Source organism: Haliotis rufescens, unplaced genomic scaffold (genome assembly GCF_023055435.1).
Source record: "Haliotis rufescens isolate VD_foot unplaced genomic scaffold, xgHalRufe1.0.p SCAF_26, whole genome shotgun sequence".
Lineage (NCBI taxonomy): Eukaryota > Metazoa > Mollusca > Gastropoda > Lepetellida > Haliotidae > Haliotis > Haliotis rufescens.
The window spans coordinates 7,626,786-7,642,592 of record NW_025963957.1 but is presented as its reverse complement, the minus strand read 5'-3'; the positions used below and the strand labels follow the sequence as shown (position 1 = coordinate 7,642,592).

The following is a 15,807-nucleotide window of genomic DNA, read 5'->3' as shown; positions in this document are numbered from 1 at the left end:
CGCCCTCCATTGAGATGAATTTGTCCAACAGCTAATCACAGTGCCAGACACCATGGAAAGTGCTCACATGCATTTCGATATAACCTCCACTGTGTAGAGGGACGACTGCGCGTTTTGAGACGCGCGGATGAGAGTCTTGTGACCTTCATATCACAAACGAGGCATATGCAGATTTCAGTGTCGCTGAAATAATGAATGTCCCCCTTTGAGATCCGGCTTAGAACTTGTCTTCAGAAAGACACTGGAGAGGTTGATGCATTTCGTCGTATCCAAGTTGCGTAGATCGATGGTCATGAAGTCAATTACTGGATCGTCTGATCTAGACTTCATTATTTACAGACTGCCCTCATGTAGTTGGATGCATGCATGTCAAACAGTATTGGTGGAATTCTGATCCAGTGATTCGACAGATGGCACAGAGAGTTGGGCCAACTTTTGAATTTCAGCAAGACAACACAAGGCCTCATACTGCCAGACTGATTATTTTTAACCATCACAATATCCGGGTTCTGTCAATGTCTGGTGGACTGTTAGGCAAAGACGATGTCAGGCGGTAACACAGGTCTAGGGCAGACATATGGGCTACATTGTGGTTGATTTGTCTACAATTTGGTGTAAGCCCCGTTAAATGAAGATGTTTGCTTTGCCTTTTTTTCACTGAGTCTATTGCAAACTCGAAGAATCGATTTTCCTTTGTAATAGACATAGTATCATTTGATTTGAAGAGAATAATCAGAACAGCATAGAGATATATTTATAGTGTGTATATGTGTGTGTGTGTGTGTGTGTGTGTGTGTGTGTGTGTCTGTCTGTCTGTCTGTCTGTCTGTCTGTCTGTCTGTCTGTCTGTGTGTGTGTGTAATAGCTGACATGTTCCTGGATTATACTTAGTTCATAGTTAAACATAGTCCCTTTAACATATGTCCAGGATTATACTTATCGTAATTCATGCAACTATTCCTCCAAAGGTTCAGGCTCAGGCTCAGGCTCAGGCTCAGGCTCAGGTTCCAGCTCTAGTTCCAGCTCAGGGTCAACTTCGGGTTCTGGCTCAGGGTCTGGCTCAGGATCAAGTTCAGGATCGGGCTCGGGGTCTAGTTCAGCGTCTGGCTCAGGATCAAGTTCAGGGTCTAGCTCAGGATCAAGCTCAGGGTCTGGCTCAGGGTCTAGTTCAGGATCAGGCTCGGGGTCTAGTTCAGGATCAGGCTCAGGATCAAGTTCAGCGTCTGGCTCAGGGTCAAGCTCAGGGTCAAGCTCAGGATCAGGCTCAGGATCAAGCTCATGGTTTGGCTCAGGATCAAGTTCAGGGACTGGCTCGGGGTCTAGCTCAGGATCAAGTTCAGGGTCTGGCTCAGATTCTAGTTCAGGATCAAGCTCAGGGTCTACATCTGGGTCAAGTTCAGGCTCTGGTTCAGCGTCAGGCTCAGGCACAGGCTCAGGAAAGGGCGCAAGTTATGACACTGATGCAGACTCGGGCTCAGGTAACAGGAAATGCTTATTGATTATCTGAACAAAAAAGATCAAAATCAAACATTCTATTAAAACGCATGCACGTGTTTCCGGGCGTAGAGTGAGAAATATTTACCTTTTCAGCTTGCTGACAGGGTTAACATGTTTGGCCAAGACGTGGACAAGACGTCCGACTACATCGCCGCTACATTGGCGACCAACGTGTGTCTGACCACGTTCATATCACATTAGAACAGTACCCAACTGAACGGCTCTGTAGCAGAGATGGCATGCTTACATCTTACCTCGTAACATACGTGACCTCTTTGGTTATGTGGAAAAGGCGTCCGGCACCGTGTCAGAAGGTCTGTGGTTTGACTCTCATTACGGCATTTGGACTTTCATGGTCGCTACATATACACATGGCTGTTTAAACATGCAGAAATACTGTAATGTAGTAACGGGTGGGATGATTCTTATTTCCTTGTTAGCTCTCTGTACTTTTATTCGCAATATAGTTTCATGATTGGTATTTCTGTAGATAACAGATCCCCTGGCTATCTGCCGCAAGACCCATGCACTCCCGGAGTAAGTATGATCATGCAATTATGTGGTGTCGGATTGTTATATGTGGTGTCGGATTGTTATATAGCCGTTGTAGCATTAACTCTATAAGTAGAAATATGTGACTTGAGAACAGGTTAGTAGAGACAAGCCTACATGCTACGAATCTCTGTCACGAACTGTGAGCAAAAAGCTGACATGACAATGCTCTATGAACATTACTGAAAACACCATCTCTCGGATGTACCAACGTGTACCTACATCTCATGGTATACCCCTCTTTATAAACATATACACATATACATCATCACATCGGGTAATCACCTGTCTATGTGGAACCAGGCCCAAGATGTACCCACCTGTACCTACATCTCATGGTATACACCTCTTTATAAACATATACACATATACATCATCACATCGGGTAATCACCTGTCTATGTGGAACCAGGCCCAAGATGTACCCACCTGTACCTACATCTCATGGTGTACACCTCTTTATTAACATATACACGTATACAACATCAAACTGGGTAATCACCTGTCTATGTAAACCAGGCCCAAGATGTATTCCCATATGCACTCCACATACTCTTCACATCCTCTTCGCATACTTTTTACATACTCTTCAGGTTCTCTTCACATACCTTCCACGTGCACTCCACACATCCACTCCACATACACTCCATATACACTTCAAATACGTTCCACATCCACCCCTCATCCACTCCGCATCCATTCCACATCCACCCCTCATCCACTCCGCATCCACTCCACATCCATTCCACATCCACCCCTCATCCACCCCTCATCCACTCCACATCCATTCCACATCCACCCCTCATCCACTCCGCATCCACTCCACATCCATTCCATATCCACCCCTCATCTACTCCACACCCACTCCACATCCATTCCACATCCACCCCTCATCTACTCCACACCCACTCCACATCCATTCCACATCCACCCCTCATCCACTCCGCATCCACTCCACATCCATTCCACATCCACCCCTCATACACTCCGCATCCACTCCACATCCATTCCACATCCACCCCTCATCCACTCCGCACCCACTCCACATCCATTCCACATCCACCCCTCATCCACCCCTCATCCACTCCGCATCCACTCCACATCCATTCCACATCCACCCCTCATCCACTCCGCATCCACTCCACAACCATTCCACATCCACCCCTCATCCACTCCGCATCCACTCCACATCCATTCCACATCCACCCCTCATCAACTCCACACCCACTCCACATCCATTCCACATCCACCCCTCATCCACTCCGCATCCACTCCACATCCATTCCATATCCACCCCCCATCCACTCCGCATCCACTCCACATCCATTCCACATCCACCCCTCATCCACTCCGCATCCACTCCACATCCATTCCATATCCACCCCTCATCCACTCCGCATCCACTCCACATCCATTCCACATCCACCCCTCATCCACTCCGCATCCACTCCACATCCATTCCACATCCGCCCCCCATCCACTCCGCATCCACTCCACATCTATTCCACATCCACCCCTCATCCACTCCGCATCCACTCCACATTCATTCCACATCCACCCCTCATCTACTCCACACCCACTCCACATCCATTCCACATCCACCCCTCATCCACTCCGCATCCACTCCACATCCATTCCATATCCACCCCTCATCCACTCCGCATCAACTCCACATCCATTCCACATCCACCCCTCATCTACTCCACACCCACTCCACATCCATTCCACATCCACTCCGCATCCACTCCGCATCCACTCCACATCCATTCCACATCCACCCCTCATCTACTCCACACCCACTCCACATCAATTCCACATCCACCCCTCATCCACTCCGCATCCTTTTCACATCCATTCCACATCCACCCCTCATCCACTCCGCATCCACTCCACATCCATTCCACATCCACCCCTCATCTACTCCACACCCACTCCACATCCACCCCTCATCTACTCCACACCCACTCCACATCCATTCCACATCCACCCCTCATACACTCCGCATCCACTTCACATTCATTTCACATCCACCCCTCATCTACTCCACACCCACTCCACATCCACCCCTCATCTACTCCACACCCACTCCACATCCATTCCACATCCACCCCTCATCCACTCCGCATCCACTCCACATCCATTCCACATCCACCCCTCATCTACTCCACACCCACTCCACATCCACCCCTCATCTACTCCACACCCACTCCACATCCATTCCACAACCACCCCTCATCTACTCCACACCCACTCCACATCCATTTCACATCCACCCCTCATCTACTCCACACCCACTCCACATCCATTCCACATCCACCCCTCATCCACTCCGCATCCACTCCACATCCATTCCACATCCACTCCGCATCCACTCCACAGTCACTCCACATCCACTCCACAACCACTCCACACCCACTACACATCCACTTCACATCCACTTCAAGTACCTTACGTAGGCACGGGTGGCCCAGTCGTCTAAGGCGACGCGATTCGCTGTGCAGAGTTGCGTCCCTTGGGTACGCCAGAAACCTATGATTGCCGGCTCGAATTCCGCTTCGCCCCGATTATGTTTCTAGGTTTGTCAGCACCATACCCGTGCTTGTGGGTTTCACCGAAGTGGTAAACGTCTGAGACCTGCATCACTTCGGGCTTTCCTCCAACATTAAGCTGAGACGCCGCGATGTAACTGGAATACTGCTAAAAGCGGCGTTAAACCAAACTCACTCACTCACTCACTGTGCCGAGTTGCGTCCATTGGGCATGCCAGAAACCTATGATTGTGGGCTCGAATCCCGCTTCGCCCCGATTATGTTTCTAGGTTTGTCAGCACCATACCCGTGCTTCTTGGTTTCACCGAAGTGGTAAACGTCAGAGACCTGCATCACTTCGAACTTTCCTCCCATATTAAGCTAACTCGTTGTGATATAACTAGAATAATGTTAAAAGCGGCATTAAAGCCCAACTCACTCTCTCATTCACTCAAATACGTTCCACATCCTCTCCACATCCACTCCACGTCCTCTCCACATATCCACTCCACATCCACTCCACGTCCACTCCACATCCACTCCACATCCGCTCCACATATCCACTCCACATCCACTCCACATATCCTCTCCACGTCCACTCCACATCCACTCCACATCCTCTCCACATCCAATCCGCAAATCCACTCCACATCCACTCCACATATCAACTCTTCATCCACTCCACATATCCACTCCACATCCACTCCACATCCTCTCCACATCCACTTCACATATCCACTCCACATATCCACTCCACATCAACTCCACATATCCACTCCACATCAACTCCGCATCAAGTCCACATCAACTCCACACATCCACTCCACATATCCACTCCACATCAACTCCACATCAAGTCCACATCAACTCCACACACCCACTCCACACATCCACTCCACATTCACTCCACTCCACATCCACTCCACACACCCCCTCCACATCCAGACATCCACTCCACATCCACTCCAAATACATTCCACACATACTCTCCACTCTTTGCACACGTTCCCCATCCACTCCACATGAGCTCCACATACTCTCCACATACACTCACATATATTCCACATACTCTCCACATAAACTGACATATACTCCACATACTCTCCACATACACTCATATATATTCCACATACTCTCCACATAAACTCACATATACTCCACATACTCTCCACATACACTCACATATACTCCACATACTCTCCACATACACTCACATATACTTCACATACTCTCCCAATGTGTCGCGAATTGATCTACGGCCTGTGCGAACGAATATCTCTTCCAGGAATTATTCTTCAAACAAATTTGCATTTGTTGACGGATTCATAACAAGCTTAACGTACTGATATTGAACCTGGACTCCTTTCCAGCCTGTGTGAGACAATGTGTTTTATTTCTGGACAGCTCTACATCAACTGCACAGCGGGCACCTGTCGACTCACGGCATGGTGCTTATACAACTTCTGCCCGGCAGTGCCGACCTGTGTTGGTTAGTTCAATGTCACGTCAGCCATTCATATACTCATACATATACTTTTAAAGTTATATTTGTGTTATATACTGTAACATGACTCTAACGGGAACACATATTCGTTTCCGTTAAATAACAGAAACAATGACTAAGAAGAAAAACCTCCGTTGACCCTTGTTCACATTTGCTATAGCCAGCATCTAAGAGGTTGTGTCAATCATGCAAGGTTACTGTGCAGGTAGCAGGGGTATTATATGTCCCCAGGATCCCTAGTATGAGGATTCACCTTTGTTTTCTGTCGATCTATAGCCCGGTTTTATAGTGTACTGTTTTTATTAGTAGTGATATTCTAATGCTCAAATACTAGTTAAAATATAATCTCTGATAATCCAGATATTGTATTATCCATTGTCGACATGATGTGTCACATCGGCAGTATTTCAGCCATATCGTGACTAGAAAATTCACTCATTCACTCAAATATGCAGTGTTGTCAGTTCATACATCATCGTCAGTGTATATGATACTATTGTACATGCCTTATAAGTGTGCGATGTGTTATGCTGATATCTCCAGGTCATTGTTCTGCTGCAGGGAAAGTGTTACTAAGAACCCCATGCAACTACCTTTTAACACATTGTTGGTCAAAATATCTAAGAAAGTAGCAGCTTGTTTCAACTCTTCATTCACACGTCTTATGCTTCTCGTTCTTGATGCAAATATCCTCTCTACCTTACTATTTCCTCAGTTCCTCAATGTGTAACCAATGTGTAAATGCCTGTTGTTTCCCGACAGAATATTGCTAGTATATTTCTAAAAGAGGCATAAAATACACTCACTCACTCACACACTCAAATATGTAACCAACTCAATACCTAAGCAACTCAATGCGTCACCAATATTCTTCCGTGGCCTTATACTATCTATAACCATCATCTAAGCCTCATGCACTCATCTGTGTATATTGTATTCAATTTACATTGATAATCAATGGATGTGTTGTGTCCCGTCAGCTTTGTTCTATATCATTTGTGTCTTTGGATTCAACAGACTCATCTCCTGATGCCAGTGGGGAATGTCCAGTTGGTCTACCGGCTTTGAACTACTTTAATAAAGAAGTCTCCTGCAGAACCAACTTACAGTGTCCCAGTAATACCTACTGTAAAAGCCCTGGTATATGTTGCTACCGTGGACCAATAGCTAGACCTCGAAGTTCAAGATATTTGGCAAAATATCTTAAACAAGGACGCTCAGGTAATCGGGGTTTAAGTCAGCTATATAGGAAAGTGAGGTCGCAGTGTCCTTAATACTGTATGTTGTCATGACACATAATAATACTCAATATCGAAAAGTCATTCAATGATGTTCCATCTTGTCATCTTTGTATAATACTATCTCTGTGTGTCATTTGATGTGTACTGTGTGTTATCTTTGGAAGTTATCCCATCATCACTGTGTGTCATCTCATCATCTGTGTGTGTCATCTCACCATCTGCGTTTCATCTCATCATCTGTGTGTGTCATCTCATCATCTGTGTGTGTCATCTCATCACAACTGTGTGTCATCTCATCACAACTGTGTGTCATCTCACCATCACGGTGTGTTATCTCATCATCATCTGTGTGTGTCATCTAATCAAATGCGTGTGTCATATCATCATCTCTGTGTGTCATATCATCATCTCTGTGTGTTATCTCATCATCACTGTGTGTCATCTCATTATCTGTGTGTGTCATCTCACCATCTGTTTGTGTCATCTCATCATCTCTGTATGTCATATCATCATCACTGTGTTATCTCATCATCACTGTGTGTCATCTCATCATCTGCGTGTGTCATCTCATCATCTGTATGTGTCATCTCACCATCTGTGTGTGTCATCTCATCATCTCTGTGTGTCATCTCATCATCACTGTGTGTCATCTCATCATCTGTATGTGTCATCTCACCATGTGTGTGTGTCATCTCATCATCTGTATGTGTCATCTCACCATCTGTGTGTGTCATCTCACCATCTGTGTGTGTCATCTCATCATCTCTGTGTGTCATCTCATCATATCTGTGTGTCATCTCATCATCTGTATGTGTCATCTCACCATCTGTGTGTATCATCTCATCATCTGTGTGTGACATCTCATCATCACCGTGTGTTATCTCATCATCACTGTGTGTCATCTCATCATCACTATGTGTCATCTTATTATCTGTGTGTGTCATCTCATCATCTGTGTGTTTCATTTCATCATCTGCGTGTGTCATCTCATTGTCTGTGTGTGTCATCTCATCATCTGCGTGTGTCATATCATCACTGTGTGTCATCTCATTATCTGTGTGTGTCATCTCACCATCTGTTTGTGTCATCTCATCATCACTGTGTGTCATCTCATCATCTCTGTGTGTCATCTCATAATCTCTGTGTGTCATCTCATCATCTGTGTGTGTCATATCATCTGTGTGTGTCATCTCATCATCTGTGTGTGTCATATCATCTGTGTGTGTCATCTCATAATCTCTGTGTGTCATCTCATCATCTGTGTGTGTCATATCATATGTGTGTGTCATCTCATAATCTGTGTGTGTCATGTCATCATCTCTGTGTGTCATCTCATAATCTATGTGTGTCATCTCATTATCTGTGTGTGTCATATCATCTGTGTGTGTCATCTCATCATCTGTGTGTGTCATATCATCTGTGTGTGTCATCTCATAATCTTTGTGTGTCATCTCATCATCTGTGTGTGTCATATCATCTGTGTGTGTCATCTCATCATCTGTGTGTCATCTCATCATCTCTGTGTGTCATCTCATAATCTGTGTGTGTCATATCATCATCTGTCTGTGTCATATCATCTGTGTGTGTCATCTCATCATCTCTGTGTGTCATCTCATAATCTCTGTGTGTCATCTCATCATCTCTGTGTGTCATCTCATAATCTCTGTGTGTCATCTCATCATCTTTGTGTGTCATATCATCTGTGTGTCATCTCATCATCTCTGTGTGTCATCTCATAATCTCTGTGTGTCATCTCATCATCTGTGTGTGTTATATCATCACAGTGTGTCATCTCATTATCTGTGTGTGTCATATCATCTGTGTGTGTCATCTCACCATCTGTGTGTCATCTCATAATCTCTGTGTGTCATCTCATCATCTGTGTGTGTCATCTCATCATCACTGTGTGTCATATCATCTGTGTGTGTCATCTCACCATCTGTGTGTGTCATCTCATAACCTATGTGTGTCATCTCATCATCTGTGTGTGTCATCTCATCATCTGTGTGCGTCATATCATCACTGTGTGTCATCTCATCATCTGTGTGTGTCATATCATCTGTGTGCGTCATCTCACCATCTGTGTGTGTCATCGCATCATCTGTGTGTGTGTCATCTCATCATCACTGTGTGTTATGTGTCATCTTATTATCTGTGTGTGTCATCTCATCATCTGCGTCTTTCATCTCATCATCTGTGTTTGACATCTCATCATCACTGTGTGTTATCTCATCATCACTGTGTGTCATCTCATCATCACTATGTGTCATCTTATTATCTGTGTGTGTCATCTCATCATCTGTGTGTTTCATTTCATCATCTGCGTGTGTCATCTCATTGTCTGTGTGTGTCATCTCATCATCTCTGTGTGTCATATCATCACTGTGTGTCATCTCATTATCTGTGTGTGTCATCTCACCATCTGTGTGTGTCATCTCATCATCTGTGTGTGTCATGTCATCATTTCTGTGTGTTATCTCATAATCTCTGTGTGTCATCTCATCATCTGTGTGTGTCATATCATCTGTGTGTGTCATCTCATCATCTGTGTGTGTCATATCATCTGTGTGTGTCATCTCATAATCTCTGTGTGTCATCTCATCATCTGTGTGTGTCATATCATCTGTGTGTGTCATCTCATCATCTGTGTGTGTCATGTCATCATCTTTGTGTGTCATCTCATAATCTCTGTGTGTCATCTCATCATCTGTGTGTGTCATATCATCTGTGTGTCATCTCATCATCTCTGTGTGTCATCTCATAATCTCTGTGTGTCATCTCATCATCTCTGTGTGTCATCTCATAATCTCTGTGTGTCATCTCATCATCTGTGTGTGTCATATCATCTGTGTGTCATCTCATCATCTCTGTGTGTCATCTCATAATCTCTGTGTGTCATCTCATCATCTGTGTGTGTTATATCATCACAGTGTGTCATCTCATCATCTGTGTGTGTCATCTAATCAAATGCGTGTGTCATATCATCATCTCTGTGTGTCATATCATCATATCTGTGTGTTATCTCATCATCACTGTGTGTCATCTCATTATCTGTGTGTGTCATCTCACCATCTGTTTGTGTCATCTCATCATCTCTGTATGTCATATCATCATCACTGTGTTATCTCATCATCACTGTGTGTCATCTCATCATCTGCGTGTGTCATCTCATCATCTGTATGTGTAATCTCACCATCTGTGTGTGTCATCTCATCATCTCTGTGTGTCATCTCATCATCACTGTGTGTCATCTCATCATCTGTATGTGTCATCTCACCATCTGTGTGTGTCATCTCACCATCTGTGTGTGTCATCTCATCATCTCTGTGTGTCATCTCATCATATCTGTGTGTCATCTCATCATCTGTATGTGTCATCTCACCATCTGTGTGTGTCATCTCATCATCTGTGTGTGTCATCGCATCATCTCTGTGTGTCATCTCATCATCACTGTGTGTTATCTCATCATCACTATGTGTCATCTCATCATCACAATGTGTCATCTTATTATCTGTGTGTGTCATCTCATCATCTGCGTCTTTCATCTCATCATCTGTGTTTGACATCTCATCATCACTGTGTGTTATCTCATCATCACTGTGTGTCATCTCATCATCACTATGTGTCATCTTATTATCTGTGTGTGTCATCTCATCATCTGTGTGTTTCATTTCATCATCTGCGTGTGTCATCTCATTGTCTGTGTGTGTCATCTCATCATCTGCGTGTGTCATATCATCACTGTGTGTCATCTCATTATCTGTGTGTGTCATCTCACCATCTGTTTGTGTCATCTCATCATCTGTGTGTGTCATCTCATCATCTCTGTGTGTCAACTCACAATATCTGTGTGTCATCTCATCATCTGTGTGTGTCATATCATCTGTGTGTGTCATCTCATCATCTGTGTGTGTCATATCATCTGTCTGTGTCATCTCATAATCTATGTGTGTCATCTCATCATCTGTGTGTGTCATATCATCTGTGTGTTTCATCTCATCATCTGTGTGTGTCATGTCATCATCTCTGTGTGTCATCTCATAATCTCTGTGTGTCATCTCATCATCTGTGTGTGTCATATCATCACTGTGTGTCATCTCATCATCTCTGTGTGTCATCTCATAATCTGTGTGTGTCATCTCATCATCTGTGTGTCATCTCATCATCTCTGTGTGTCATCTCATAATCTGTGTGTGTCATATCATCATCTGTCTGTGTCATATCATCTGTGTGTGTCATCTCATCATCTGTGTGTGTCATCTCATAATCTCTGTGTGTCATCTCATCATCTCTGTGTGTCATATCATCTGTGTGTGTCATCTCATCATTTGTGTGTCATCTCATCATCTCTGTGTGTCATCTCATAATCTGTGTGTGTCATATCATCATCTGTCTGTGTCATATCATCTGTGTGTGTCATCTCATCATCTCTGTGTGTCATCTCATAATCTCTGCGTGTCATCTCATCATCTCTGTGTGTCATCTCATAATCTCTGTGTGTCATCTCATCATCTTTGTGTGTCATATCATCTGTGTGTCATCTCATCATCTCTGTGTGTCATCTCATAATCTGTGTGTGTCATCTCATCATCTGTGTGTGTTATATCATCACAGTGTGTCATCTCATCATCTGTGTGTGTCATATCATCTGTGTGTGTCATCTCACCATCTGTGTGTCATCTCATCATCTCTGTGTGTCATCTCATCATCTGTGTGTGTCATCTCATCATCACTGTGTGTCATATCATCTGTGTGTGTCATCTCACCATCTGTGTGTGTCATCTCATAATCTATGTGTGTCATCTCATCATCTGTGTGTGTCATCTCATCATCTGTGTGCGTCATATCATCACTGTGTGTCATCTCATCATCTGTGTGTGTCATATCATCTGTGTGCGTCATCTCACCATCTGTGTGTGTCATCGCATCATCTCTGTGTGTCATCTCATCATCACTGTGTGTTATCTCATCATCACTATGTGTCATCTCATCATCATAATGTGTCATCTTATTATCTGTGTGTGTCATCTCATCATCTGCGTCTTTCATCTCATCATCTGTGTGTGACATCTCATCATCACTGTGTGTTATCTCATCATCACTGTGTGTCATCTCATCATCACTATGTGTCATCTTATTATCTGTGTGTGTCATCTCATCATCTGTGTGTTTCATTTCATCATCTGCGTGTGTCATCTCATTGTCTGTGTGTGTCATCTCATCATCTGCGTGTGTCATATCATCACTGTGTGTCATCTCATTATCTGTGTGTGTCATCTCACCATCTGTTTGTGTCATCTCATCATCACTGTGTGTCATCTCATCATCTCTGTGTGTCATCTCATAATCTCTGTGTGTCATCTCATCATCTATGTGTGTCATATCATCTGTGTGTGTCATCTCATCATCTGTGTGTGTCATATCATCTGTGTGTGTCATCTCATAATCTCTGTGTGTCATCTCATCATCTGTGTGTGTCATATCATATGTGTGTGTCATTTCATCATCTGTGTGTGTCATGTCATCATCTCTGTGTGTCATCTCATAATCTCTGTGTGTCATCTCATCATCTGTGTGTGTCATATCATCACTGTGTGTCATCTCATCATCTCTGTGTGTCATCTCATAATATGTGTGTGTCATCTCATCATCTGTGTGTCATCTCATCATCTCTGTGTGTCATCTCATAATCTGTGTGTGTCATCTCATCATCTGTGTGTGTCATATCATCTGTGTGTCATCTCATCATCTCTGTGTGTCATCTCATAATCTCTGTGTGTCATCTCATCACCCGTGTGTGTTATATCATCAGAGTGTGTCATCTCATCATCTGTGTGTGTCATATCATCTGTGTGTGTCATCTCACCATCTGTGTGTCATCTCATAATCTCTGTGTCATCTCATCATCTCTGTGTGTGTCATCTCATCATCACTGTGTGTCATATCATCTGTGTGTGTCATCTCACCATCTGTGTGTGTCATCTCATAATCTATGTGTGTCATCTCATCATCTGTGTGTGTCATCTCATCATCTGTGTGCGTCATATCATCACTGTGTGTCATCTCATCATCTGTGTGTGTCATATCATCTGTGTGCGTCATCTCACCATCTGTGTGTGTCATCGCATCATCTCTGTGTGATATCTCATCATCACTGTGTGTAATCTCATCATCACTATGTGTCATCTCATCATCACTATGTGTCATCTTATTATCTGTGTGTGTCATCTCATCATCTGTGTGTTTCATTTCATCATCTGCGTGTGTCATCGCATCATCTCTGTGTGTCATCGCATCATCTGCGTGTGTCATATCATCATCACTATGCGTTATCTCATCACCACTGTGTTTTATCTCATCATCTGCGTGTGTCATATCATCATCACTGTTTTATCTCATCATCACTTTGTGTCATCTCATTATCTGTGTGTGTCATCTCATTGTCTGTGTGTGTCATCTCATCATCTGCGTGTGTCATCTCACCATCTGTGTGTTTCATCGTATCATCTCTGTGTGTCATCTCATCATCTCTGTGTGTCATCTTATCATCTGTATGTGTCATCTAATCAAATGCGTGTGTCATCTGTATGTGACATCTCACCATCTCTGTGTGTCATCTCATCATCACTGTGTGTTTTCTCATCATCAATGTGTTATCTCATCATCAATGTGTGTCGTCTCATTATCTGTGTGTGTCATCTCATCATCTGCGTGTGTCATATCATGTGTGTGTTATCTCATCATCACTGTGTGTCATCTCATCATCACTGTGTGTCATCTCGTCATCACTGTGTCATCTCATCATTTGTGCGTGTCATCTCATAATCACCGTGTCATCTCATCATCGGTATGTTTCATCTCATCATCTGTGTTTCATCTCATCATCTGCGTGTGTCATCTCATCATCACTGTGTGACATCTCATCATCTGTGTGTGTCATCTCATCATCGGTATGTTTCATCTCATCATCTGTGTTTCATCTCATCATCTGCGTGTGTCATCTCATCATCACTGTGTGTCATCTCATCATCACTGTGTGTCATCTCACCATCTGTGTGTATCTTCTCATCATCTGCGTCTGTCATCTCACCATCTGTGTGTGACATCTCACCATCTACGTGTCTCATATCATCATTTCTATGTGTCCGCTCATCATCACTCTGCGTCATCTCATCATCACTGTGTGTCATCTCATTATCTGTGTGTGTCATCTCGCCATCTGCATGTTTCATCTCATCATCTGTGTTTCATCTCATCATCTGCGTGTGTCATCTCATCATCTGCGTGTGTCATCTCATCATCAATGTGTGTCGTCTCATCATCTGCGTGTGTCATCTCATCATCTGTGTGTGTCATCTCATCATCATTGTGGGTCACCTTATCATCTGTGTGTTTCATCTCATCATCTGCGTGTGCCATCTCATCTTCCGCGTGTTTCATTTCATCATCTGTGTGTTTCATCTCATCATCACTGTGTGTCATCTCATCATCTGTGTGTGTCATCTCACCATCTGCGTGTTTCATCTCATCATCTGCGAGTGCCATCTCATCTTCCGCGTGTGTCATTTCATAATGTGTGTTTCATCTCATCATCACTGTGTGTCATCTCACCAACTGTGTGTGTCATCTCACTGTCACTGTCTATCGTCACAAAATCAAATAACTTAACAATGTTTCTTTATTGCAGGCAAAAGATTGCAGAAGCCAGGAAGTTGTCCCGCGGTGAGGCCAGACTGGGCGGGGATATGTGTCGTCCGGTGCTTCTGTGATAATGATTGCCGGGGCAATCTGAAATGCTGCAGCAATGGGTGTGGTCGCACATGCCAGAAGCCCTGCTTTGTCTAGATACTGTATTAAAATAATTTGCAAAAACATACATAATAACTATCAACATTTCAAAAGTGCCATAAGTTCTTATTTTGGAGTGGTTTGCTTGTTGATGTCGACACTGGAGGTAAACATTCTGTTGTGGGTGCATGTTCCTTATTACGCAAGACGCATACGTGGAGTCACGGTACCGCACAGCAGGTTCAGAGTGGCATGGGCACATCTTGTGTCAGTCATGTGTCTCATATTCTTACTATTCTCAAACAAGTGTCACTCTCGTGTCACTGGAGTTTCTGGTTTATCGATCACGTGATTGTCTGGTTTGTTTACAGGCTGACGTTGCATGGCAGGGGTTCTGCTGTGCTGAGATTTTTTATGGAAATTGTACGAATGGCGGGTGCTACCGGTAGGGCAGGGCATGCTTACCCATTTCGCGAACACCTGGTGACATCACTGATTTTCAGTGGTCCATCCATATAATTTCCACAGCGTTTTGCCCTTTACGCCAAGTGGAATATGTATCAGCAGACAATCAAGGCTGGTTACAGTCTTTTGCATTTGACAATATATATTCCTAATAATATGACAAGCTTATGGTGTCAACATGTACAGTACTCAGTCCTAATTTCCTCATCTAATATCCTGTTATTATCACGTTGG

The 15,807-nt window shown here is 43.8% G+C and overlaps 1 protein-coding gene across 4 annotated transcripts in view; it reads left to right on the top strand.

Moving 5' to 3' along the window:
- The window catches only part of LOC124137310 (uncharacterized protein ZC84.1), a 54,522-nt gene extending 39,231 nt beyond the window's left edge, over positions 1-15,291 (top strand). For all 4 annotated transcript variants that reach the window (XM_048402510.1, XM_048402509.1, XM_048402508.1 and 1 more), the window contains 5 exons: positions 968-1,477; positions 1,987-2,033; positions 5,980-6,064; positions 7,097-7,300; positions 15,008-15,291. In XM_048402510.1, coding sequence (XP_048258467.1) covers positions 968-1,477; positions 1,987-2,033; positions 5,980-6,064; positions 7,097-7,300; positions 15,008-15,165 — 1,004 coding nt within the window. In that variant the 3' untranslated portion in view covers positions 15,166-15,291. The remainder of the gene's footprint in view (positions 1-967; positions 1,478-1,986; positions 2,034-5,979; positions 6,065-7,096; positions 7,301-15,007) is intronic.
- Positions 15,292-15,807: the final 516 nt, after the last annotated feature.